We start from the raw sequence: 26,290 nt of genomic DNA, 5'->3' as shown, positions 1-26,290 counted from the left end.
TAAGGGATTCAGATCACTACTTACTTAATCCCTTAAAGAGATAACACTTTACCCCAAAGTCAGTATTACTTGATTTCCAAATACACAGACATCAGTACCTATGCTTCTTAAGGCCATAAGGACACTAAAAAGATCAAAGGTGCCCATAGCACTTGTTTCCTCTTTATAGCCCCTTTGCCAGTCAAACAAATATGTAGTGAGTATGCTTGGCTATTTTGCAGGATGAGACTCATCATGACTGGATGCTCTTCTATATAAAAATTCCCTCCACATGGAAAATTAGATGTAAATAAGAAAGTTTTCTAGTCTAGCCGTCTCCTTGAAGTGCCAGCTTTCTATATGCAGGGAATTTGTTTTGTATAGAGGAACATTGAATTATATAACCCGCCCCCCCTCCACACACACTCACAACCTGCCGTTGAAGTGGTACAGACCAAATGCAGAGGACTAGGCCTCTGAGGGGATCTCCATCATCCAGTGTGTACTCAAGGTAAAACACACCTTGTACAATACTGAGTCACAAACACAGAAGATGTCAACGATAACAGGATTTTCAAGCAGGGGAAGAAGGTGGTCAGGCATTCCTTGCCAAAAATGCAACAGGAAATGCTGGATCTAGGGGAAAGCAAGCAGAGCAGAAATATGAACACCATGAAACCCATGCTCTTATACAGGCAAAGGAATGGGTGTGTGTTTCAGGACGCCTTACCTCTTCAAAGTTTCCATTAATGGCATTGTCAAGGACACACTGACAGTGGGTTTTATACATCATGATAAGAGTGTCCACCTAATTTAGCAGCAAATAAAATAACATTTTCATAAATGAGTAAAAATAAGCAGTCAGTTTTCCTTAAAAGGAATATTTGAAGTACAATTGTTACTTTAAAAAAAAAACTTGTCTTCAAGGATGGGGTGTAAACCTAATACAAAAAAATTGTGCATGGATTTCAGTCCTCTAGATAACATTGCCAAAAGAGATAGTCATTCTATTGCAAATTATTGTCTACCATTTATACACCATAAGCATTATTAATGTTCTTTACAATCCCATATCTCTTTGCCAACAATCCAAGGCTTCTAAGATTCTTATTGTGTACTGATGGATGACACAGAATAACTTGCTCAAGGTTAGCCTGTATGTTCAGCCTACTCAGGAATGTGAATCCAAATCTGTTCTTTGCACTGCGCAGGCTGTGGTCTTTCATTCTCTAACCTCCTTATCAATGCAACACTGAATACAGTTAAAAGTGTACAGTGAATTGCATTTGATGAAGTGGGCTATAGTCCTCACTAGCTTATACAACATTTGTTAGTTTTTAAGGTGCCACAGCATGCCCGGAGTACTGATTAAATTAAACTATCGGTCAGCTATTAACTGCATGGGCAGACAGCAGAAATAGAAAACTGAACATGCTGAGTCAGGCCCTCCTGTTGATAATCAGATGATGATTATTGGCTTGTATTTGGTTTTAAAATGCATATTTTTGTGGTTGACATCTAAAATTAAAAGCTATATTTTATTCAACATTTGCTAATGCAATTGTGATAGAAACTATCTCATCAAAGGACTGTTTCTTGTACAATATCAGTATTAATAACAAATTTCAATTGAATGGTGGAGGATCTGTTAAATAAGAAAAATCTTGCGTGTGTGTGTGTGCATTTCACTCCTACTGAGCAGTGTTAATCATTGTGGCGCTAACCACAAGCCACCAACTATTCTCATGTGCATCTCTGTGTCTACAGACCTTATTCCTGTACTGAGCGTACATGCATGGGCTCTTTCATAATTTATGCTGAATATGTTCAAGAAGAAAGCAAGGGTTAACAGGTCTAAACATATTGTGTTCCTACTCCCTGCTTCTATTGACTGTACATCACTGTGATGTGTATACAATAGTTCTATGTTTCAAGTGGGTATAGAAAATGAAGAAAGTTTTTAAACATCCTGTGGATAATCAAATGGTCAAAAAGCAATAAACCAGTTTGTTACTTCTCATTTCTTGAGATAAGAATGCAGATTTTCTTTCATCCCTTGAAATTAAATTATAGATCCTTCCGTGCTCCCAAGGCCAGGTTAACACATTTTGTCACCCCAGTGCCATCCATCGGTGCTGCCCCACCAGTAGGATAGCCAATCTCCAGGTGGGACCTAGAAATCTCCCAGAATGACAACTAATCTCAAGACTACAGGGATCAGTTTCCCTGGAGAAAGTGGCAGCATTGGAGGAATTATATCCTGTTGAGGTCTCTCCCCTCCTCAAACTCCACCTTCTTATGGATCTACTTCTAAATCCCCAAGAATTTCCCCACCTGGGGTAGACAGCCCTACCCACCAGACGCTAACTCTTTTGGGATCCAGATGGAAGCCTCACAGGTTACCTCCACCTATATTTGCATCTAAGGTTGCCAAGCCAAGCTTGGCAACCAGTGGGAGGGTTGGGGGTGGAGGTACAGGGAACATGTGATGTCTGTGCTGACATCACTACATCACTTCCAGGTACAATCCCAAAATGACAATGAGTAGCTCTAGGAATCACCAAATCTCTATGGCAATTACACTAATTTCTAGAATTAACCATTGTCTTTTCTGGATTGTATCTGGAAGTGATGTACCAGCAAAAAAGCCTACAGTATTTTTATTTTTTTCTCACTGCTACTGTCAGCAACAGAGTCAGTCTTTGGGAGAGTGCTCATCATAGTAGGGCACATGGTAAGCCTACCTGTGTCCCCTGCCAATTTGGAGCTACAAGCAGTCTCCTGCGTTGCTTGGATGCTGTACTGGCCTTGAAAGCTACAGGCTGCAAATTTTAGAGCACTGTTGGAAATTATTTATGGTGTATTATTTATGCTGTTTTTACAAAAAGAGGAGGATGGGCAGCCAAGTTCAGAGCAAGTTTGCTATTTAAAAAAAAAACATGAAACCCTACTTCCTAGAAAATGGGCTAAGCCTTTTTTATCAGAACAGAGTCCCTGCTGGATCATACTGGGCAGGGACTCAAATCCATACATTTTATACAGCTACAGTTGGAATAAAAATGATCAAAACTGGCAAGAAAGAGGAAACTTTATTATTTTAATATTATTAATGCTAATAATATTGAACATTATTTCTCAAATGTGTATTTAATATTTTACATTAAAAACCATACTTAGGAATCTGTAATATGTTTCTCATTTCTACATCTACATGTCTTTCTTTTTACACCACAATCATATAAAAGTTCCTGAGCCATTTTAGGTTACCCTTAAGGAAACAATGATAAAATTAAGAATTAAAACTTATTAAAACATCTTCAGCCATTAGCCACATAGATCCAAACATAAACCCCTTCTGCTAATCAAAATCAAAGTACTTATTGACATATAAACATCACAGAGGTACATGATTTTAAAACGATCAGTACACAAAAGTTTGTCTGTTCACTGGCAAAACAAGGCAAAAGAAAAAATCCACTATGAGATTTGCCCCAATCTTATCAGTGCTAAATTAATCCACTGGTATTTAGAATGGATAGGGCTCTTAACTCTTTCTTTGTTTTGTCTTTTTCAGGTTAAATGCCATTAGTTTGTAAAATATCAGGCAAGTTAATATGTAAATAATTCAACTACCTCTCCCCTGGAGAGGCAGTGAATAGGTGATAGCAGAGGCTTGCTTCCTCTATAAATCAGTCAGCTTTGTTTGGCTACAGACATTTCGAGCTGTTTCATGTCACTTCTGTGACGCCTTCGAGGGCAAAGATAGAATTTTTTAAAATCTAGAAGTCAATAGAAAATGCAAACATTTTACCTTGTCTTTAGAGATGCACCCTTCCAGCACAAGGTGTTGAGCACTGGGGAATTCTGGAAGAAGAGTTCCAGTTTTGGAGCTAAGGGAATATTTCCGAGTAAATCCACCCTGTAATGTGTGAAATGGATTTATAAATGTGGATCAATCACAATGTGAATAATTGTGAGGAAATTAATAATGTTTGGTCAAAACTGGGAGGTTTTCAGTGAGGATTATTCCAGTCCATTTGTTTCTGGAGATTCTGGGGAGGTTCTTTATTCTCTGTTTCCCCCTACGTTCAGAAGTGATGAGGGTAGCTACCAAGCAGGTGCCTTGCCTTGAGAACTCTCTCCTCAGGGATTCACCTGGCCACTCACCTGTTTGGTTTCAGAGGCCAAAAGAGAAAATCCCCTCCCCCCACTTTAGTAGAGGGTTTGTTTTTTTGTTGGAAGAGGGAGCTCCTGCTCCAGGGTTGTGTTTTTTCCCCATCAGAATAGTGCTGGTTTTACTCTCTTTTAGATTCCTTATTGCTGTTGTTTTGTATCAACTGGTTTATGACAGTTTTAATATTAATTTTTGCTTGTTTGAGGTATTATTGTAATCTTATCACTGTTTTGTGCACTTAAAATAATCTCAGAAGTTTCTTTTAGGTTCAGAGTCATGGGACATAAATTATTTAACTAAAATACATATTAAAGAGATGGCTCATAAAATAATGGTTATACTGTGGCTCTTCCATACACAGCCAATTTTCACAGAGGTGGTTGGGAAGTGGAGTTTTCCCTCTGCTTCTCCACAGCATTGTGTTAGTTCAGGATACCACCCAGGTTTTCCTTGACTCTCTTGTAATTTGTACCAACCTGATTTGCCAAAATATTTTGAGAACGATTACACCGTAGCCAGACTGGCTGCCATGTGGTCAGAAAGTCTGAGTTTTCCCACTTTCACCCACACAGAAGCCATTTCACTATCCCAGTCCCCACGGCAGCTACACACCCCTTCCCACATGCCATCACAGGGCCTTTTGAAGGTTTTTGTTTTAAAAACTGAAAACTGGAATATTGATACAATGCCGTATCAGTATGTCCACTACTTTAAAAAAAAAAAACTTAGAAAAAGCCCCCCATAAGGTTGAGGGGTAGCTGCCATGGGGACTGAACCAGAGAAAATGTGGGGAAAGCTGCCGTCTGGAAGCCCTGTTGCCACCATGCTGCATTGGTGGCTGCAGTGACACTGGGGCTTCCATAGGAAAGTGTTGCTTTGTGGAAAAGGCAGTACACTCCATTTGGCTGATATTTACCTCCATGGACATTTCATGGACACTTCCCATCTTCTATCTGTGCATACACTCATTTCTACAGGGGCCCAAAGGGCAAAAGGGTAAGGAAGGGGCAGAAAAGGATTATATTTCAAAACACTTCCTTAAATAGTACTTTCTTTTTTTACCTTCTTTCTAACCACCCCACCTTCAAATACATATATTTTTAATATGATTTGGGCAGTATGTGTGTGTGTGAATGCTTTATTTCCCCTACTTTTTAAATACTTTCAAAGCAAGGTGATTCTGTGTGTATGATTGCATAGTATAAGTGAAACCCCAGCTCTTTGGTCCACACTGGGACCTTGAAAAGGAAAAATAAAATATAACCAACAAGGAATAACAAGAATACATTCAGACTGCACTTTGGCAATTCAAACATATATAAAGAGCTAAATGAAAGAAATTATGTACATTCATATTCTATACTGACATAAACATTAGATGGTTAAAAGACTCCAGTGAATCTATATGGCTACAGCTAGATAACAGTACTGGAGGTTGTTTAACAATTGATAACTAGAGCAATCTGGGGTACTTATGAAAATATCCATTGCATATACCAAAAATTCTTCAAGAAATGAGGGAAGTGACAAGCAAAATAAGGAAGGAAGTGTAGTGTATGGGTTTGTATTGAACATAAGAAAAACTTTCAGGGGAGTAAGCTAGCTCCCTCTTGAGCAAAAGCAAGAAAGTGGCAAAATGGTATCTCCCATTTTCTGCTTGAAGCTTAGGGTTAGAAATGGGCATGAACAGAAAAAAACCAAACATGATGTTCATTGTTCGTTGCCATTCGCAAACAGGGACTCACAAACACGAGCATGACCTGTTCACGAACATGTTCATGGTTGGATGTTCGTGGAGGCCAGCAGGCTCTCCTCCAGCTATCATCCAAGTTTGGTCAAGATGCCTACTGCACCACTCCCAGAAACCTGACCTGAGCAGGCAGCAGGAAAAGTACCAATAATAAATAATAGCTTGGCCCAGAGTCTGGCAGCAGCCCTAGAACCTGAAGGGGTAGATCCCAATCCCACCATACACAAAGAAAATTCAAACTCCAATGCACTCCCTCTATCAAAATGCCAGCAGCAGCTCTCTCCCTCTCCACTGTCTGCAAAACCAGAACTGGGAGGCCCCCTCCCCCGTGGCCTTTGCTCCCTTGTGACAAATTTGAAGCTCCACACTTGAAAGGAGGACCTGCCTATCAAGCTAAATTGGGCTTAGATTGGGGTTTCCAGGGCAACAGCAGGAGTTTGGACAGAGTTCAGACAATCCCTGCCTAAGTTGCCAGGGGAATTGATTGCAGGTGCCAGACTGTCTGGCTTGACAAACAGCAACAAGGCTTGCAACAACCACTTGTTCATTTAGAATGGGGCCTCATGAACAGCTTGTTCTCAAACAGCAGATTGGGCTGTTAGTGGCTTTTTTTTGTTCATATTGCTGTTCGTGCCCATCTCTACTTAGGGCCAAGCTACAAGTGACGAATGACACAGGTTGGACACTTGTCAGCTTCCATCATGTTTTGATGGGAAATGTAGGCAGCTTGATGGAATGTTGTACAAGTGACAGTTGAAAAGTCCATTGGACAGCAGTCGGAGAGCCAAGCTGCAAGACCAGAATGCCTACATTTCCCATCAAAACTTGAGGGAAGCTGACAAGTGTCCAACCTGTGTCATTCGTCACTTGTAGCTTGGCCCTTAGGGTTGCCAGGTCCAGGTTGAGAAATTCCTGGAGATTTTGGGGGTGGAGCCTGAGGAGGGTAGGGTTTGGGGAGAAGAGGGGCCTCAATGGGGTATAATTCCATAGAGTTCACCCTTCAAAGCAGCCATTTTCTCCAGGGGAATGGATCTCTGTTGCTTGGAGATCAGTTGTAATTCCAGGAGATCGCCAGCTACCACCTGGAGGCTGGCAATCATATTGGAGCTCCCCAAGAGAGACAGAACCAGCAAGAATGTAAGTTGCTTTCATCCACAATTAACACATTTATGGACTTTGAATCTTGTGTTTAAGTCTCCTGTTCGCAATTTTAACTCATTGCTATGTGTGTCCATTCATTCAAAAACATCTGTTAGAAGGTAACTTAAATGTGAAAATAGAAAAGAGCAAGAGTCCTGTAGCACTTATAAAACTAACAAAATTGAGGCAGGGTATGAGTCACAGTTCACTTCAGATACAGCTAGAATGTGAGTCCATCCATCCCTGTATATCATTCCACTCTCCAAGATATAAAGAGGACAGATGGACTCATATTCATGCTGTATATGAAGCTGTGACTCATGAAAGCTCATACCCTACCACAATTTTGTCAGTCTTATGGGTGCTATGAGACTCTTGTTTTTTTTCTACTTCTACAGACAGACTAATATGGTCGGCTACCTATCTTGATCTACCTTAAATGTGAAAAATAATGCATGCAAAATTATTATTCTAAATTAACAAAGCAGTCTCCAATAGCAAATTAACTGGCTTAGAAAACAGCTTGCTGACATTCTTTCCTTCAGGGAAAAAAGGCAGCAAATGTATATTTAAAGTATTGTGCAAGCACAATATTTGGTATTGGGCACAGAATTAGGCATTGTGAGCATGTCAGCTTCTGTGTTTGGTAAAGACAGTGTCTCGTTCTTATGTATTTATATTCCTTATTGGTATGGGGAAAGGCAGGGGAGCCAACAAAGTAGCTTTTCAATAGAGGAGGTATAAAATCAGTGACCACAGCAAAAGTAACACAACAAGATATATTGTAAAATAACAACCAATAGGAATGTCAAGAATTAAATCATTAAAGTTTCTAGACAGCATCTAAAAAAAAAGCTTTCAGAACAACATTTAGCTTTTTTTTCACTTTAAAACAGAACATGAGTCATTTAACATTTCTCCTGGTTTTGTGTTTTTATACAAAGTGACAATTTAGCTTTTCTATTCCTCAAAAGATGTATTAAAAATTAGCCAGGATTGCACAGGATTGAGCTGTATAGAAGCAATTCTGCTCTGTCAAAGACATTAGCCTGTCCTCCATGGGCATTGGAACTCCATCATTATAAATGCATCCACAGCTAACACAACAGAGCACACAGTACTCACCTCATTCTTTAGCTTGCTTCCAGAAAACCTTAAAAAGCAAGTTTCACTTTTAGATTAGGAAAGAATATTTGAAAACTTTTTAAATATTACAAAACATTTTTGTTATGAATTCTGTACTGTAGCCATATTGCTATATGAACAGCAAATCTAAATAATTTTGTTCCTTTTCTTAATCACATTGAAGGAACTCAGAACCCAAGGCAACACAACTTTAATGTACCCAAGTGGATACAGACAACCATCTATCATATGGTTTCTGATTGTAAATTTAATGTGGTGGGCACGCAACTGCATGGGAAATGAGTAATCATCTGTAACATGCGGCAATATAGGAGCAAGCGTTTTACTAAGCGTCTGCTTTACTGAATAGTTTCAGATGAAGGGCATGGCAAAAAAAACTTCACGTGATCTGATTCCATTGTGGTTGCATGTACACTGGTAAACTTTCAAGTAGTAATCACTTGGTAAATGGCTTGCAGAAACTCCAGTCCTATGAAAATCAGAAAGTTTGTGCAAATATACGGATCCTTCACACACACCCAGGAATTGTAAGGTATCTGAAAAGATGGAACGTGTGGCAGCTACCCATGGCTCCACCCACAAATAGAGGAAGGAAAAGAAAGAAAAGGACAGACTCCCTCTGCTGCTACTTGCATCTTTTCTGTCTGGGGCTCAGGCCACCTGCCTGCAGCAACAGCCACTTGTGATCCAAGGCTTGAACAACTGACTTTCAGCAACAGCTTCCACCTACTTTACATGGGGAAAAGGCCACCTCTTGCTTGGCCTTGTCAGGGGGTTCAGTGGGTGGCACTGATTATGGACCCCTATCCTGGATGATTGCTCAGGGCTCTTGAATCACTTAGACTGACCCTGGTTACATGGGAGGGATATGTGCCAATTCTATACTGGCTGAGTTTTAACCGCCCTGCTCTGTGGGCCCAAGGTACTATGTAGGGTGCAAAATGAGCTGCCTTGTTTATGCTTAAACACTGTATTTTATGGTTGCTACCAATGTTTTAAATTGTTTTAAAATTTCTGATGTAAATCCACTCTGAGCCTGCTTGCGGGGAGAGCAGACTATAAATCAAATCAATCAATCAATCAATCAAGCTGCTATTTTCACAGGTTGAAGCTTCATATCACCTGACATCCCTTCAAGCTCAATACTTTTCAGTGAATCAGTTCATTCATTCATTCATTCATTCGATTTCTAGCCTGCCCTCCCCACAAGCGGGGTCAGGGCAGATTACAGCAATATAAATAGTACAAAAATAAAGCATTTGAATACATTAAAAACCAGAATCATCATACATTCAGAATCTCAAGATGGCAGCCCCCTCCACTCTTTCCCAACCAAAATATAAGCAAGGGGGGAGAGGGGTTACAAAATGATGTTATCACTGTGACTTTGTGTGTGAGGGGGGCAGATGGTTATATAGCCCCACCAGTAGGCCAGTAGGGAGGCATTTCTAAAAAACCTAAGACTGGCCTCAACCATATGCCTGGCAGAACATCTCTGTCTTACAGCCCTGGATATAAGGTCTTGGCGGGCCTGGGTGTCCTCTGACAAAATTCCACCAGGTTGGGGCCAGGATTGAAAAGGCCCTGGGGTCCTGGTGAAGGCCAGCCGAGCCTCCCTGGAGCTAGGGACTACCAGTAGATGTTTACTTGTTGATCTAAGCACTCTTCGGAATACATATGGGAAGAGATGGTCCCTAAAGTATGCTAATCCCAGACCTTTTAGGGCTTTAAGGGTTAAAACTAAAACCTTGAACCTGATCTGGAACTCCACGGGCAACCAGTGCAGCTGCTAAAAGATCAGAGTAACGTGTGCCCTGTATGACGTACCCATCAGGACATGACAGCAGCATTCTGGACCCGCTGTAATTTCTGGGTCAGACCTAAGGGAAGCCCTGTGTACAGCAAGTTACAGTAATCTAATCTGAAGGTGACCCTTGTATGGATCACTCGTGGCTGAGAGGTAGGGCACAAGCCACCTGGCCTGCTGAAGATGAAAGAACTCAGACCAGGTAACTGCAGTGACTTGTCCCTCCATCGATAAAGAAGAGTCCAGCATCACTCTGAGACTCCTGACTGATGGAACAGGCACAAGTGGGAGCTGGATTCCCAAATCAAAGTTTGGGAGCTGGATTCCCAAATCCAGCAGCCCATGGTCCAAGTACAGGACCTCCGTCTTCGCCTAGTTCAGCTTCAGCCTGCTCTGCTTCACCCAACCAGACACAGCCTCTAAAACTCTCACCAGGACATCTGGGGCAGAGTCAGGCCAGTCATCCATCAACAGATACAACTGGGTATCATCTGCATATTGGTGACATCCCAGTCTGAATCTTCGCACCAACTGGGCAGGGGGACACATATAAAGACTGAACAACAAAGGGGAGAGTATCACCCCTTGTGGGATGCCACACACCAGCAGTTGGCATGTAGAAAACCTCTCCCTGAGTACCACCCTTTGTCCCCAACTGTGGGGAAAATAGACAAGCCACTGCAAGGCAGTCCCTCGAATCCCCACATTGGCGAGATGGTGGGTCAACAATTTATAGCTGACCGTGTCGAACACTGCTGAGAGATCCAACAAAACCAGCAGCCCTGACCTGCCTCAATCTAAGTGCCTACAAAGTTCGTCTGTGAGGGCGACCAGCACCGTTCATATACTTAGATGCTCATCACCACATGTTAAATAAATGAGTGACATCCATGCAAGTGTGAACGTAACACAAGTAAGGGGGCTTCCATGTGGACTTTTGCTGCACCTTTGCTTTCAAACTGGAGCAGGTTTTTCTTTAGTATACCCTTGACATCATATTCTTATTGTCTACTTTCAAATTTCCTCCCGTTTTGCTCACCTGTTGAGCTATGATATTTTTTGAAAGAATGCAGTGTGTCACTTCCTGGCAGCAACTCGCACCAGAATCTGAGTTGATTTTGTAGAAATAAGTCAAAAATTGTCTATTTGATTACTTTTTAAAAAAGTTTTAAAATAAATAATAAACAGATATGTTTTTAAAATGAGATGAGCAGGGAAACTTGGTAAGCATATTGAGAGCTCTGTTGATCAAGAGAGTTAAACTTAGACATAAAAGTAAGGAATCCTGTAGCACCTTTAAGACTAACCAAGTTTATTGTAGCATAATAAACTTGGTTAGTCTTAATGGTGCTACAGGACTCTTTACTATTCTACAACTACAGACTAACACAGCTAACTCCTCTGGATCTATCACCATAGACATCTGCTTATTAGCTGCAAGACCAAGAGGGCATGGGGAAGGTGCTTCCTTGGTGCAGGGCAGCATTCAACTAGGGATCCCATTCCTCCAGTGGGGGCCAGGATTCCCCGCTTTCATCCTGCACCCCCTGCCACCACTCACCTGGCCAGCGGGGAAGAAGGGTGTGGGAACGGGCCTCCCAGGCGTGTTCCTGGGGGTGGCGCGATGATGTGACTCCCCCCTGGGAACCCACATAAGCTTTGCGGCAAGCTGATTTAGGCCACAAATTAGCTGAATTGGGAGCATGCATGCTCCTACCCCCATGTGATGATGTCACCTGGAATTGCCATAACCAAAAGCACCATCATCATGCGGGCGGGGGGCTGCATGCACTTTGCACACCCAAGTGAAGCACTGGGGATACCACAAAGGTAAGCCCCAGGTCTCCAGCCTCCTTCCAGGATCGTAAAGGGATCTTGCAACCCTACATTCAACTGAACCCTAGCTTCTGTATGGCACAGGGGGATGTTGGTGTGGCTAAATTCTGTGCAACAAATAAATAAGGTGCCAAAAATGTTCTTCTTGCCGGTTCCATTTGTAAAAAATAATGCACTCCAAGCATTTTTGCACCATGTCTGGTGTACATTTTGAAGGCCTTGCTCACATCAGTGCCATTTTCCTTCCATTGGCTGCTCTTAGCTGAAGTTTTTCAGAGGACTTTTAGAGTGCTTAAAAAGAAAGTTTATGCTTTTTTTAAAAAAAAAAACACTGTGTTGCAATAATATAGTAAAGATCTGGTGACATGATCTATCAGTTCCTATTCCAGCATTTGTTTTTTACAGTAAATCTCTAACCTTTTTCATTGGATAGATATAAGAGAAAATCTGCAGGCAGTTCTTGCCTGGAAAGGAATGGGGAGTGGAAGCTGCAAGGTGGCTGGAGTGGAACAAGAATTCATTGCTTAACCCAAGGGTGGGCAAATTGCGGCCCGAGGGCCACATGCGGCCCGCTACAGAGTTTTTTGTGGCCCGCCAAGACAGTCAGAAAAAATTAAATGTGCTTGCAGCTATAGATGATATGAAATTAGCACGATAAATAAATTGAATAAAACTACCACTATTTAATTTATATTTATTGATTTTTATGATACAATTTATACCTTTTCTGAAATGCAAAGTTAACTAATGAATGCAATCATTTTAAAAGGTGCGGCCCTCCGCTAACCTCCACTCCCACAAAGTGGCCCCCGAGCCAAAACAATTGCCCTCCCCTGGCTTAACCAATTGAGTGTGCATGCTACTGCCACTGCAAATGCCTCTGCAATGAAAGCAACACAAAGACTAATCAAGATGCAGATGCAGAATAAGACTGAGTATTGATAATCGCCAACAGTATTACAACTATTCTTTGAAAGTCCTTGTACCGTACCTTGTCAAACCTTTCCCAGAATATACAGAGTGATAGTATGCACTGCTTTCTTTAATGCCAATGCCATAATAGTGATACCTGTAAGAGTGGGAAACAAATAATATGTACCATATGGTTACAAAGGACACTGCAAACTGAAGGCAAATTGTATTAATGCAATCATTATGTAGTCATTTTCCAGCCTCCATACAGCTGACAAAAGAAGCAGAATGGGGCCACTCCCCTCACAAACAAGGCCCTGGGGCTCTCTACATTCAGGATACTCAAGTATGCAAAAGAAGATAACTTTCTAAATTAACTGTAACAACATGGGGCGGGACTCAGGGTGCTGCAGCAGGATGGGAGAATGAGTAGAAATTACTGCCCTTTCTTAAGAAAACATGTGCCCGGAAGTCTAAGGAGCTGTGTAATTGGATGCAGGCCATTTTGATCCACGCATCTCTTTCCTTTACACCCTCAAAATGTTTTCATATCTATTCTGATCAAAGCTTTTCTTGTTTATTTCATTTATACCCTACTTTCCACCTCCAATGAAGACCCAAATCAGCTTGTATTGTTCTTCTCTCCTCAGTGTTATCCTCACAGCAACCTGTTGAGGTAGGTTAGGCTGAGTGTGTATGACTAGCCCAGCCATCTTCCATGGTAGAATGGGAAATTGTACCCCGATGTCTCTAATCCAATACTCTAACCACTATGTCATGCTGGCGCTAAGTGTTCTCTAATCATTTGGCAAACTACTGGGAAAAATACAATAGAAAATGTAAGATGATAATCTTTGGTTTTCACATCCTGACTGTCAGGGAGAAACAGTGTAGAAAAAAAAACATTGCCTTTCACTCTCTGCTCATGTGTTCACTGACATATGTTCCTATGCAGCAAGTAGCCCTGACTGGAGCATATGCTGACACAAATGATGGCTGATAAGACAATGATAGGATTAAGCTCCACAGGGACTGGCAATAACCTGTTATCACAAGGCCAGCTGCCGTATCAGTTTTATTAACCCACTAAATCACTTTTAATAAATAAGATGCCTTTCAGAAATGATGGAGGGAAGCTACGATTTAGCATTGATCAAAGTCTAGAAAGAAATTAAATTGTAATTTGAACTTACGTGGGCCACAGTGTGTGTGCGCACTCCCTGATACATGCATGGAATAGCAGCCACAACTACATTAATCAACTTGGTCCCAATCTAGAGCAAGTTAGTTATTCCTCGATCGTGTTGAAATCGAAGAGACTTAAGCTAGACATAAATTGCATGATTAACTTACTGTTACATTTTTTTCATTGGGGCTTAGAAGAACCATTGGCTAGGAAGATCCAGTCCTTCCTTTTCCCCCTCATGCATGGCAGTCAGAACCAAGCTAGGCATGACAGTGGCAATAGGTTTATTCCCATGGCTGCTGATGCCATGTTTCGTGGGATTTTTAGTTTTTTAACACAAAGCTAGGTGTACAGGCCCAGTGGCTGGATGACTCACCCATCAACATGTCCTTCTGCCTAGACCCAGCATGCAGGGGGAGGGGAGAGGGGGAAGGGGAAGGATTGCCTCGCAGCCCTCTGCTTGGCTGCTGCCACCTCTGCCAGCTGCTTGTCCAGTTCCCCATTACCTTCACAACCTGGGTGGTGGTGCAGTGGTGAACATGCATCCTGAGGAACAGGCCATTGTGTGCTGCCACTGCCTTCCTTCTGCTCTTTCCTGGTTTCCAAGGAGGAATGCAGCAACCTGGCCAGCAAAACCAGGTGAGAGCAGTGGTGGGGCCATATGGGCTCATCTTCACCCTCAGATGTGCAGCCACTACCTGGCTACCACCTAGAGTGCTGTGGGGAGCAGGAAGCCAGGTGAGCAGCCAACAGAGATGGCAGCAGCCAGGTGAAGGGCTGTGAGGTAATGCCTCCCCCCCCCATTCCCCCAACCCAGCACACTGGGGGTGAGGCAATGAGGCTACACCACTTGATGAGCCAGCCAGCCAGCAACTCTGCACACCCAGTTCTGTGTTAAAAATTACAAACCCCATGAGACATGGCATCAGCTGCCACTGGGATGAACCTGTGGCAGCTGTCATGTCTAGCTTGACTCTAAAACTTCCTAGTTTGGAACAAGTCACAGTTTGTTGTAAACAAATCAGGGGAAATGGCATACAGTGACTGTTCTCTTATTTGCAAACCAGGATACTAGGCCACAATTAAATCCTAGTTTAGAATCCTGGTTTATAAACAAGAGAACAAATTACTGTCTGTCATTTCTCCTGATGTAGCCTAATCCCATGGGTTCTTTGTGCAGCAACAGAGTTATCGGAATGGGACACCATAATTACAAAACCAACACAACAACATGTGGTGCTAACCTGATTGTCTCAAGTTAGTACAAGATGCCACCTCGAACACAGTTGAGGACATTATGCTAGTTTACAGCCACCAGTTCACCATCATTCAGTATAGAAATGAATGAAGACAGGCATGATAAGGAAAGCAGGACAAGGGAAGGAAGGTAAAAAAGGAAGATGGATCTATGTGTCACCATGATGACTTTTTGTATTGCTTCTAAGTTGGCACATGTAACATGTAGCCTTACTTTCCAATACAGTGGCAGACAAAATAAACCACCACAATCTGTGTCCACTGATTTACAGAGCATTGTTGATAGATATAACTCTATGAACCATAACATCCATCTGTCTCTCTGTGTGATTTCAGTATATATTTTAAGCCAAATTGCCAAGAACGTATCTTGAATGAATGACTCAGTGATTCCATGTATGTGTAGGAGCTTCAGTAGGTGTATAGAATTCCCAGATCTGTAAATAGCTTCCCATTAAATTCAACAGCGAGGATTATTATGTTGTGAAAATAGCAAATATTTCTGTGCTTAAAACAAATAATTTATTGACAAAAACACCTATCTAACAGACCAGCCAAAAACTTTTAATGTATGCAAAAAACAAACCCTTATTGATGAACAGCTTGATATGAAGTCTTGCCCACTCCATATCTTCTTTGCTCCTTTTATGCTCATGGCTTGTGTCAGCATAAGAGGGGGAAACTGGAAATTTTACCTGAGTCTCCATCATCACTGCAGCTTCCCGTCTTTTGATATGGAGAAGTTTGGGGACAAATAAATTGCTTGAGGAAGGGGAAGACAGGAGAAAATCTGCTCCACTAACTCCTTTGGTGAACTCTACCCCTTGGAGCCATCCCTCTGCTCCTGCTATAACAAAATGCTGCAAAGGTACTATAAAGCATCTGCTCAAGAAGCAGCGATAATCAAAATAAGATTTTTAAAATTTAAAATATGCCAGATTAAAAACCATTGAGTACAACCACTGAAATAACACCAACCTGTAATTAATTCACAACAGAAAACTACAACTTGAAAATAATTGGAAGTAAATATCACAAAACTAAGGAAATACAAAACAAAGGGAACGCTATTAGAAATCAATAACGCACAGTATGCTCATCATATTTTTCCCACGCACTCTAAAGTCTGTTTTTCAGTTCATCATACACCCTGGAATTTCAACTGCTCATATAAAGATTTTATGGCAGACATTTCTTGATAAAAAATTGGAGTTCATCAGATAAATATATGAAATGGGACTTACTTTGAATGTCCCCTTGTGCCCAGCCTCCTTGTGGTGAGAAGAGGAAATTTCTGTCGAATTGTCTAAAACGAGAAGTCAAAAATTAAATACTAGCAAGTTCAAAAGGCAACCTTGACCAATGGACAACCTTTTATTAGTTGTAGTCATTTTATCAGTTTACACAGCATACATAGTATCTTAAAGGCAGATGCACAGAACTATTGCAGTTTTCATCCACATTGTAATTCTCATTCAACATCATACTTCATTGTACTCTGCGCTATGGTCACTCTACAGTTCATCTCCTTTAATCTGATTTCATTTATTGTTATACTATTGTTGAAATGGTGTTGTATGATTAATTAAAACAAAATTAAGATCAAATTAAAGGAAGTCCTGCAATCTACAGTTCATCTGACTGTCTTGAGGAACTTACTCAGAAAGTGTTACACCTCTGAGGCCTGTAATAACACCACTTTTCTTTCCAAGGAATGAAGACTAGCTGCAAGCGTTGTACTTGTTTAGATGCATAGCACTCTGAGGGGATGCTAGTTGGCAAAGACCAGGCATTTTGATCAGGAATGCAATACAGAAAGACGGCTACACTATAAATCTGTATCCATTTTCTACCAGTCCTATAGCGATAGCTGTTCTGGAAAATGGAGTGTTCTGTTTCCGCAATGCAAAGAATTCTCTGTTAGCTTGCTTCCATGCTAGACATTTAATTCTGAATTGCTAGACAATGTTGTTGGCAACTGTTGCATTGGATCCAGTAAAGCACTTCCACAGATGCAAGAACTTCTATCCATAAAGTGCAACTTTCTTGGTTCCCCCAGTTCACATTAGCCTGAAATGCCTCCCCGATCCTGCTCCTGAGGAACAGGATTGAGGGGGATTTGGAGCTGCTGGAGGCGGGTGCAAGAAAGTCACCCTCTGTGTCATTGTCTGTAGAAATGATGTACTAAGTCCAACTCAATTACATTTCAGTTTTTTCTGCACTGACCTCTCATCAATTTTCAGACCTAGATTGTGGCCATTTTCACACTGTCTATAAATCGCGGGAGACGGAAGGCTGCCGGCTTCCTCACGCGATTTTTAACACCATCCGATTACAAAATGCCGTAAATCACTGTTTGTGGCGTTTTGTAAACAGATGGCGTGAAAAATCGCAGGAGAAAGCCGGCAGCCTTATGTGAGTCTCGTGCGATTTATAGACAGTGTGAAAACGGCCTGTGTATGTGTGTGGGTTTTTTGCAATATAAAACACACACTTCCAGGCTTTGGAGACCTCACTGAGGTTTTTTCCTGAGAGCCAGTGTGGTGTAGTGGTTACAGTATCAGACTAGGATCTGGGAGACCCAGGTCTGAATCCCTGCTCTGCCATGGAAGCTCACTGAATGACATTGCTACTACAAAATTATAATTAAAATAAAATAAACCTCTGCCTTCCAATAAAATAATTAATAATGAATTCTATGATTGGCCATGGAGAGAACAGAACAGAAAATAATAAACAAAGGCACAAAAAAGAGAAGCAGGGCCTTACTTCTGAGTACATATAATATAGGATCTGGCCACTGATGGCTTTTTATGACAAATATAGCATTACATTAGATGTGGTGTGCAACTGCAGTTGCAAGAAGGATTGCCAATTCCAGCTTGGAAAAATCTTGGACATTTGAGGATGGAGCCTTGGGACTGTAGGGTTTGAGGACGGGAGGTGCCTCGGCAAGGTATAATGCCATAGAACCCACCCTCTAAAGCAGCCGTTTTCTTCAGGGGAACTGATCTCTATAATCTGTAGTGGAATTCCAGGAGATAGCTAGGCCCCACCTGGAGGTTGGCAACCCTAGTCGCACGTTCGTTGGCAATCAGGTACAGCATAGGGATAACTGAGCAACCCAAAAGCAATGTACTGACGCCTTTGGGATCTCTACCCCATTCACAAACTATAGCTCTCAGAGTTCTGTGAGGACAAAGAAACCAATTTAAGCCTGTTTGAATATGAAGTATAGATATGCCCAGAGAGTCCAGAAGCATTTTCGCTCATTAGTATCTTTTTAGTTTTTGGCATTAACCAATTTAAAGGTAAAACCTACATTATTAGACTTCTTATTTGATTTTAAAATGATTCTCTTCCATTTTGTGTCAAATTAAAAAGAGATAAATAAATGATACAAGAGAATAGGGATGTGCATTTGCAATTTCTGGTCCAAACATATACTCCCAAATTGCCTTATGTGTATTTTTCAGATAGTGGGTGTCCAGAAAATTCTGGAAATATTTGAGAATATAAAGAAATAGTTAGGGCCAGCATTTCAAGGCTCCCAGGGCTGTTTTTCTTCAATTTTACAGTATGTCTGTGTCAGTGTCTTCTTGCCCTGTCTTGGTATTAGCTTGCCAGGTTGGTCTGTCTTGGATACTCTAGTTTGACCCTGGTTTTGCAACAGTGTCCCTTCCCTTACTTCACTTGTTTGCCTTAATTCTCTGGTTTGATATTGGTTGTGTTGGGCTTGCCATATTGGACCATGGTCCTGATGTGGTTCTCTGGTTTGATTTTGCTTCTTTTGGACTTGTTGGTTCTATTTACATTGAGAGACTTTTGGCCTATGGTTGCTTGCTGTTGTGTTTGGCTATTGCCTTCTTTTCCCTGGAGAAATCATGAGATTTTTTCCCATAGGAAATAATGGAGGCAAGTAGGATGGTTTGGGGCACCTTGGTCAGAGGCCTGGGGAGGGACAGGAGTCATCAGGCCCCCTTGAGTCAATTTAAGCCAATCAACCCAAAACTTGAAGAGTCTTTATTGGATAGGCAGGGTCGGTTCCCTACAATTTTGGTGTTGTTTCCTAGAAATATAGCCACTCCAACTCCCTAGAAAGATTTCTCATAGGGAATAATGGATCCAAATTTTTTGGAATTCTGAAAGTTACCTGAATCTGGATTAGAGATGGGCACGAACAGAAAAAAACCCAAACATGATGTTCGTTGTTTGTTGCCATCCATGAACAGGGACTCAAACAACCACAAACATGGCCCTGTTCACGGACATGTTCATGGTTGGATGTTCATGGGGGCCAGCAGGCTCTCCTCCAGCCATCATCCAAGTTTGGTCAAGATCCCTACCGCACCACTCTCAGAAACCCTACCAGAGCAGGCAGCAGGAAAGGTACCAATAGTAAATAACAGCTTGGCCCCAGAGCCTGGCAGCAGCCCTGGAACCTGAAGGGGTAGATCCATATCCCAGCACACACAAAGAAAATTCAAGCTCCAATGCACTCTCCCTGTCTCTCTACCAAAATGCCAACAGCAGCTGTCTCTCCCTTTCCAAAGACTAGCCAGAGCTGGGAGCCTCCCCTCCCCCCTGGTCTTTGCTTTCTTGTAACAAATTTGGAGCTCCACACTTGGAAGGAAGACCTGCCTATTAAGCTAAATTGGACTTAGATTGGGGTTTCCAGGACAAACAGCAGGAGTTCAGACAATCCCTGCCTACATTGCCAAGGGAACTGATTGCAGGTGCCAGAATGTCTGGCTTGACGAACAGCAATGAACAGCAACGAACAAGGCTTGCAACGGCCACCTGTTCATTTAGAATGGGGCCTCGCGAACAGCTTGTTCACGAACAGCAGATTGGGCTGTTCGTGGCTTTTTTTTTGTTCATATTGCTGTTCGTGCCCCTCTCTAATCTGGATACTGAAATTGTTTGGGGGACCTGAATAAACTGGAATACCTTTATTTATGTCCTTCCCCAAATCCAAATCTAAGATATACATTTTTTTCAAGTGCACATCCTTTCAAGAGAGGATCAAAAAACTTTACAGCACTGCATGTAAACTGACTTGGAAGAATGATCAAAGTAAGAGCTGATCAATAGTCAAACTGTTTTTTTAAAAAAGCCATTTGGGTGCTACTATTTGGTTTAAAACAGAGTAGTTTTGTTTGGCAAACCAATTTATGTAATAATTGATTCAGATGAACTCTGAAAATTAAATTGAAGTGTGTGTTCCTAAATGGCTTTCCCCCCCATCAGTGGTTCAGTTAATCTAGTTTAAAAACACTCTTCAAAACAGATGAGCAACTGAGCAATTTAAGGTGACAATTTGACAAAGTCTCTGCCTACAGCAGAGTGGCTAACAACAGAGCAAATACTGGAGCCACAAAGCCCAGCAGCTAATAAAGAAAGTTAAGACTACTGTTTCCAAAAGCTTAGAAGAGAAACAAATACAGTTTTTAAAAAACTTATTTAAGAGGTATGTTAATTCTCTCTTGTAAGTGCTGAAGTTGTGTTGCAATGAACCACTTAATCACAGTCAGATGTGAACCCCAACATTTCATTAAACTAATGTATTTCAGCTCTGCAAGGCAATTGGAAAAGATAAGGGATGTTTTAAAAAGCTGATCTCTGAAGCTTTCTTGGTATTTAGTTTCACTACTTCCTAGTAGTTTGGATTTAATTTGGAAAGCCCACCTCTCACTTTGATTAAATGATTTTAGCATTTAGGCAGGATGGGGGTGGATGGAAGAAAAGATCTGTAGGCAACCTTACCTTTTCAAACTATGTGTTTCATTAATTGCTCCTGTATTAGTAACTACAGAATTTCCTTTTAACTTCAGGGGCTCCCGCACATTTTTTACTATAGCCTGCTCTACTCGTGCAGGATCTTCCCGATGGCAAATCCATTGTTTTCACTACTGGATTCCATCTTGAAAAGCAACAAGTCCCTTGAATGCATCCCACTGGAGCGTGGATTTAAAACAACCTTTCAATGGAAACCACTGAAGGCTTACTCAGTCCTGTTTTCATGCAAGGGTAGAAAATAAGGAGAAAGCTGTATGCAATGGACTAATAATTCACATCTGTTATGTTCACTTATAAAGTGGAGGCAGGATCATTTTATACATGAAAGGGAATCTGGAGGTTCAGGGAGCTAAATTCTCCTTCTGCCACACCTTTCCCGGCTATACTCACTTGCTTCAAGGGACGCCAGCAAAGTAAAGTGTGGGAATGCTGGGATGTAGCTCCTCCAGCCCTAAGCTCCCACTAGCTCCCTTAAGGTGAAAATGCAGACTTTCCCACCCTGTGTCCTGTTTTCTAAGTGGACATCTATATATACATGTGGTATCCCCATCACATCTAGTGAGCTTCTTAAAGTGCATGACTTATGAAAGTCATGGTTACTCTGAGGAAAGTAGTATTACTAGGTTAAATCCCAACTTGAGATTGCAACCTGAAAGGAAGGCATTTCTGCTTGTACAATGGCAGGGGTTTCTGGCATTTCCACAGATTCACAGCCCTTCCACACTTTACCCCATATACATTCCTGAGGTCCCTCAAGCAGCTTTTGGGGTGGTGTGAGGCACTGCAGAAGGTGACTGCAAAAGATCCATTCATGAGGGGAGCTCCACATACAGTTCTTTGAATCCAACTCTTTTTTTAACAAATGTTTTAGAACAGATAGATCAGGTGCATTCTTTACCTTCCCAAACGTGGCAGCACAGGCAGGTTCAAGTTTCTCCTTCCTACAGAAGTCCAAGTAATGTGCATAAAGGATGCATCTTGGCAAACAAACACCTTCACATACAATGTAATTCTCTTCCAGCCTAAAATGAAAAAGTGTCATCAAAATAAAATACCAAGTACTATGCTTCCTCCTAGTCCCCCACTCCCATTTCTCTTGCTTCCCGCTTACAATTTTAATGCAGATTCATGCCATACTCTACCACTGGCAAACTAAGGAATAATTTTATTCCAGTTGCTTTTCAGAATCTGGTGTTGTGGTCAATGTGAAAATAAGTTTTACTGAAACCAGTCGAATTTAGTTTCACCTAACAGTCACTATTGAAAAATTACTGTATGCCTGACTGGTGCAATAAGGTTGAGATCAGCTTGTCATTTCTCCCTGTTGTTGAACCTAGAGTAATTGTTCATACTCTGTTGAAAGGTGAGGGGTTCTACAGCAAAAGCTGCAGCAGGAAAAAGGTCCAATAAGCCCCAGCGTGCATGCACTATCAATTGCATTCTTCTCTAGCCCCATATTGGATGAGGTGAGGTGGAGGTTTAAGGTTAGGGTGCCAGACTTCAACCATATCAAACCCAGATCATTTCAGCCACTCAAAACCACAATGAAGGTTCCTGACCAGAAGTTCAATATATGCTGGAGCTGCAATTAAATTTCCTTTTCAAATCAATAGTATACATAGCTCATAAGGCTTATTTACAGAAAATGTAAATTGGAGTACAAGATTGACTATGCCCCAAACTTTGAGATTTTTTTCATCATTTTCTTAACAGCTTGATTCCAAAGAAAGAATACTGGCAAGCTACTAGAGTTCTATAGGGCCACTTTGAAAAGTCAAGCAAAAGGTGATGAGTCAGCAGCTCCCCAGGGCCCAGGGCCTACAGTTACCAGCTGTCAAGGCTATGTTTGTCACATTTGCCACCTCTTTGGACTCTGGCTTGGCAAATGTGTATGTGGGGGGAGGGAGACATCTCTGTGGAACTGGCTGAAGAGTCGGGGTGTACAATGGAGACAAATACTTTATCCTTCACATATGTATGACCCATCTATCTGTTAGATTTATTACAAGCTCAGGATGGCATACATGGTTCTCTCTTCCCTCAGTTTATCCTCACAACAGCCTTTTGAAGTAATTTAAGTTGAAGAGCAATTGGTCCTAAGTAACCTACAGTGCAGTCCTAAACAAAGTTCTAGATCCACTGACATCAACAGATCTATAAGACTGTAACTCTGTTTAGGATTGCACTGCCAATGAAGTGTGGGATTTGAGTGAGTATTGTAGTGTTGGAACTTGAACCCAGATCTGTCTACTCTTTGACTGGCTAACAACATTATATCACACTGGCTCTCTAGTGGCATTTGCCAATATGAGATTAATGTTGAACAATCAGGGACAGTAATACTGCATTAAAATTGTACAGGTCTTTACTGGAGGCAGCAAGAGTTCATCTGACTACAGAATTTCTTACACTTTCTCCACCTAACTCATTTTGAAATCTGGAATCCATGGAGAGAAGGCATGGATTAAATATACATACAGTTTTGATGCCTTTATCATTTTAAATGTTTTGAATGAAACTGCTGAGTGCAAGCTGATGAGCTGATGCACTTTACAGTTCATTCCACATAAGCTGTAACCTAATTAAATGATATATGATAATGAATGATAAACGATATATTGCCTATATGGTGCAAAATAAAACAAAACTATAATTTATTTGTTTCTGTCTTGGAATATCAATGTGAACTACTGATTTGCATTCCCAAGGCAAAGTCTTAGACCACTTCCATACAACATATTGTATTGCATCCATTTTGTGTGTGCTGAGGATTCAGCTTCTTATAATACCCCAGAAAAGCAATAACGTGGTGTAGTAACAGATACGGGGAAAGGGTGCGCTGCACCTGCATTCTGGGCTGGCCAGTGAGTTTACCATTGCAAGGTGAGCTGTGTCTGCTTCTTTTTGTCCTTCATCATCTGAGTGATGGTTTTCTTCAGGGGCAAGTGTTTGCTCAGCGATTTTATCTTGCTTTCATGAGTCTCTCCATCCTCCTCTTCTGAGGAAAGGGCTTCACTGCTAAAATGAATTTCTGAGAGCACAAGGGAGTTCAGAAAGAGAAGACAATAAATCAAAGGGAGCCATGGGGTGGGGTCTGGTTTTGCTCTTTTGGCTTTATCGCTACCTGGAAAAGTACATAAATTTCAGGCTTGGGCCTCTCTGTCTCACAAATCATAAAACTGTGGGGATAAAATACATATGAAGATCACCATGTTCTGGCTCTTCCATATGTTTACAGTGACAAACATTGATCCAATAAAAGATTGCCTTGCCTGTATTTTGTGTATTTGAATGTGAGAGAGGGAGAGAGGGAGAAAGAGAATGTCCTTATGAAAAACATGAAGTATAGTAAAAACAAGCGGAGATCCTGCAAAGAATCATGGGAGGGGAAGGAACAATTTGGAAATCCTACCTCCAAAGCTCTCCCTCCCACAATTCTATTAGCTCTTAAAATTTTGTGTATCCCATTTATGTAATTCTATACCAACAGAAATTAATCCAATAAATGATACCTGTTTTGACAATATAGATACATAGATAAATCGGTGTCTGCCTAACTATTCTGTTTTATTAAACTTGTGAATTTGTATATTCTTGCATTAACAAAAACAAATTCTGCTACAATATAGAGGGTGAGGCTGATGCAAAGTTCTGTGTAGCTCTATAATCTGCATCATAGAAATTAGCTCAATTAAAAAATAGCATTCTGCCTGTTTTGTATCACTCATATTGCAGCCCTAAGCAACTTTGCTAGAAAACCCTGCTAAAAGGTTTCCTTTATATATTTAGTTGGATATAAATGCCACTGTCAGCGGTACATACCCCAAATAAGCATGCATTGCCTTGTAGTCTCTCCCTTAGATAAGTATGTTCAGGATCAAGATATGAGTGGGAAGAGAGAATGAAGAATTCTGTGCGACTCAAAAGTTTTTCACTTTAACAGTCCTATAAAATATATTAGGCATTAAGAAATAGAATTATCTTTCCCATCTTGTAATCAGAAGATACGCTCACTTTGACTTTAGACTTTGGCAATACAAATAACAAGCCAAAATATTAGCTATGTTTTAGACTGCAATTATTTGGAACTCAGTAACATTTACTTTCTCCTGAGTAATTAGACAGGCTTGAATTATAGCAGGGATCAGACTCTGCTCCGTCTCCAATGTCTTGACCCAGAAATGTGTAAAGTAGAAATAAAGTTTCCTTGAGCAGGTGCAGAATGTACTATTTCCCTACTGAGTAGAATACCCTTTAGGGATGGGGTAGAAAATTGTTTCTAGAAGGGCTCATCACTTTTTGCGGAAAATAAACCAAGGGCGGGCATAGATCTGCGGGACGCTGCCAGCTCTCTCTCGCAAACGCCCCTGCCGCGTCTTCTGAAGGCGATGCTGCCTCCGACGGCTTCCTCGGGCGCGGTCCTCCCACCCGCGGGGGCTTAGCCTCACCTGCCTTGATGCCTGAGCACAGCCCCGGCTCCTGGGCGCCCTGTTGCTGCTGCTGCTGCGGCCCGCTGGACAGCGCGTCCGCCTGGGGCAGCCCGTCCCTTGGCGAAGAAGCCACGAGCAGCTCTTTGGCCAGCAGCTCGGCGTAGCAGTCGCCCCGCGGCTGGGCGCCTCTGGCTGAAAACTTGGCCGCCTTCTCCATCTTCAGGGAGCTCTCCCCTCCCCATCCATGGGGCGCGGAGGCTGGAAGGGCAGAGGCGACGGGAAGGGAGGCAAGCGGACGCCCCGGCGATTCCGTGCTCAAGGGCACAGGAAAGGAGCCGGGCAGGTGAAGAAGTCCTGCTCGGGCTGCCGCCTACAGAGACGCCGAGGGCACGGGCGCCTTTTAAAGCTGACTCCCACCAGGAAAGGCAGCGGGCTCCTTTATGGCGAGGAGGAGGGCTCCTCAAGCACAAATGGCCGGCTCGCCCCCTAGAGCCCCGAGCCTGGCTCCCCGGAGAGCCTGCCGAGGGGAAAGCCCTGCCCACCCATTGTCGAGCAGCCTCTCTCCTGACAACTCCTTCTCCTTATCCGGGGCGGGTCTGGCTACCTGCACTTCAGAGGAAAGCTCTGCTTTAGAGTTCCTCAGCTCCGACTCAAGCCCTATTGGCAAGGGGGAAGATTAACGCGCCTCTGAGCGTGTGCAGACAGGCTGCCTTGCTCAGTGGAGTTGTCAAAGTTACTGGCGGCGAGGCTTCGGCGACACGAACCGAGAACTTGAAATCTCCTCACATTTTTAATACTTTTTTTATTATTCCACCCCCCCCTCCCTCAAACAGCTCAAAGCAGCATTCATGGCTCTTCCTTTCTTCTTTTTGCT

General features: G+C 42.0%; 1 protein-coding gene across 1 annotated transcript in view; it reads right to left on the bottom strand.

Moving 5' to 3' along the window:
- The window catches only part of RFX6 (regulatory factor X6), a 49,950-nt gene extending 24,317 nt beyond the window's left edge, over positions 1-25,633 (bottom strand). Inside the window, exons 1-9 of the mRNA XM_054971670.1 lie at positions 25,435-25,633; positions 23,861-24,017; positions 21,885-22,008; positions 16,432-16,493; positions 12,824-12,901; positions 8,169-8,196; positions 3,791-3,898; positions 710-787; positions 502-615 (exon numbers count right to left, since the gene is read on the bottom strand). Of these exons, the coding sequence (XP_054827645.1) occupies positions 502-615; positions 710-787; positions 3,791-3,898; positions 8,169-8,196; positions 12,824-12,901; positions 16,432-16,493; positions 21,885-22,008; positions 23,861-24,017; positions 25,435-25,633 (948 nt within the window). The remainder of the gene's footprint in view (positions 1-501; positions 616-709; positions 788-3,790; positions 3,899-8,168; positions 8,197-12,823; positions 12,902-16,431; positions 16,494-21,884; positions 22,009-23,860; positions 24,018-25,434) is intronic.
- Positions 25,634-26,290: the final 657 nt, after the last annotated feature.

This window comes from Eublepharis macularius, chromosome 1 (assembly GCF_028583425.1).
Source record: "Eublepharis macularius isolate TG4126 chromosome 1, MPM_Emac_v1.0, whole genome shotgun sequence".
Taxonomy (NCBI): Eukaryota; Metazoa; Chordata; class Lepidosauria; order Squamata; family Eublepharidae; genus Eublepharis; species Eublepharis macularius.
This window is presented reverse-complemented; position numbering and strand designations above follow the sequence as displayed.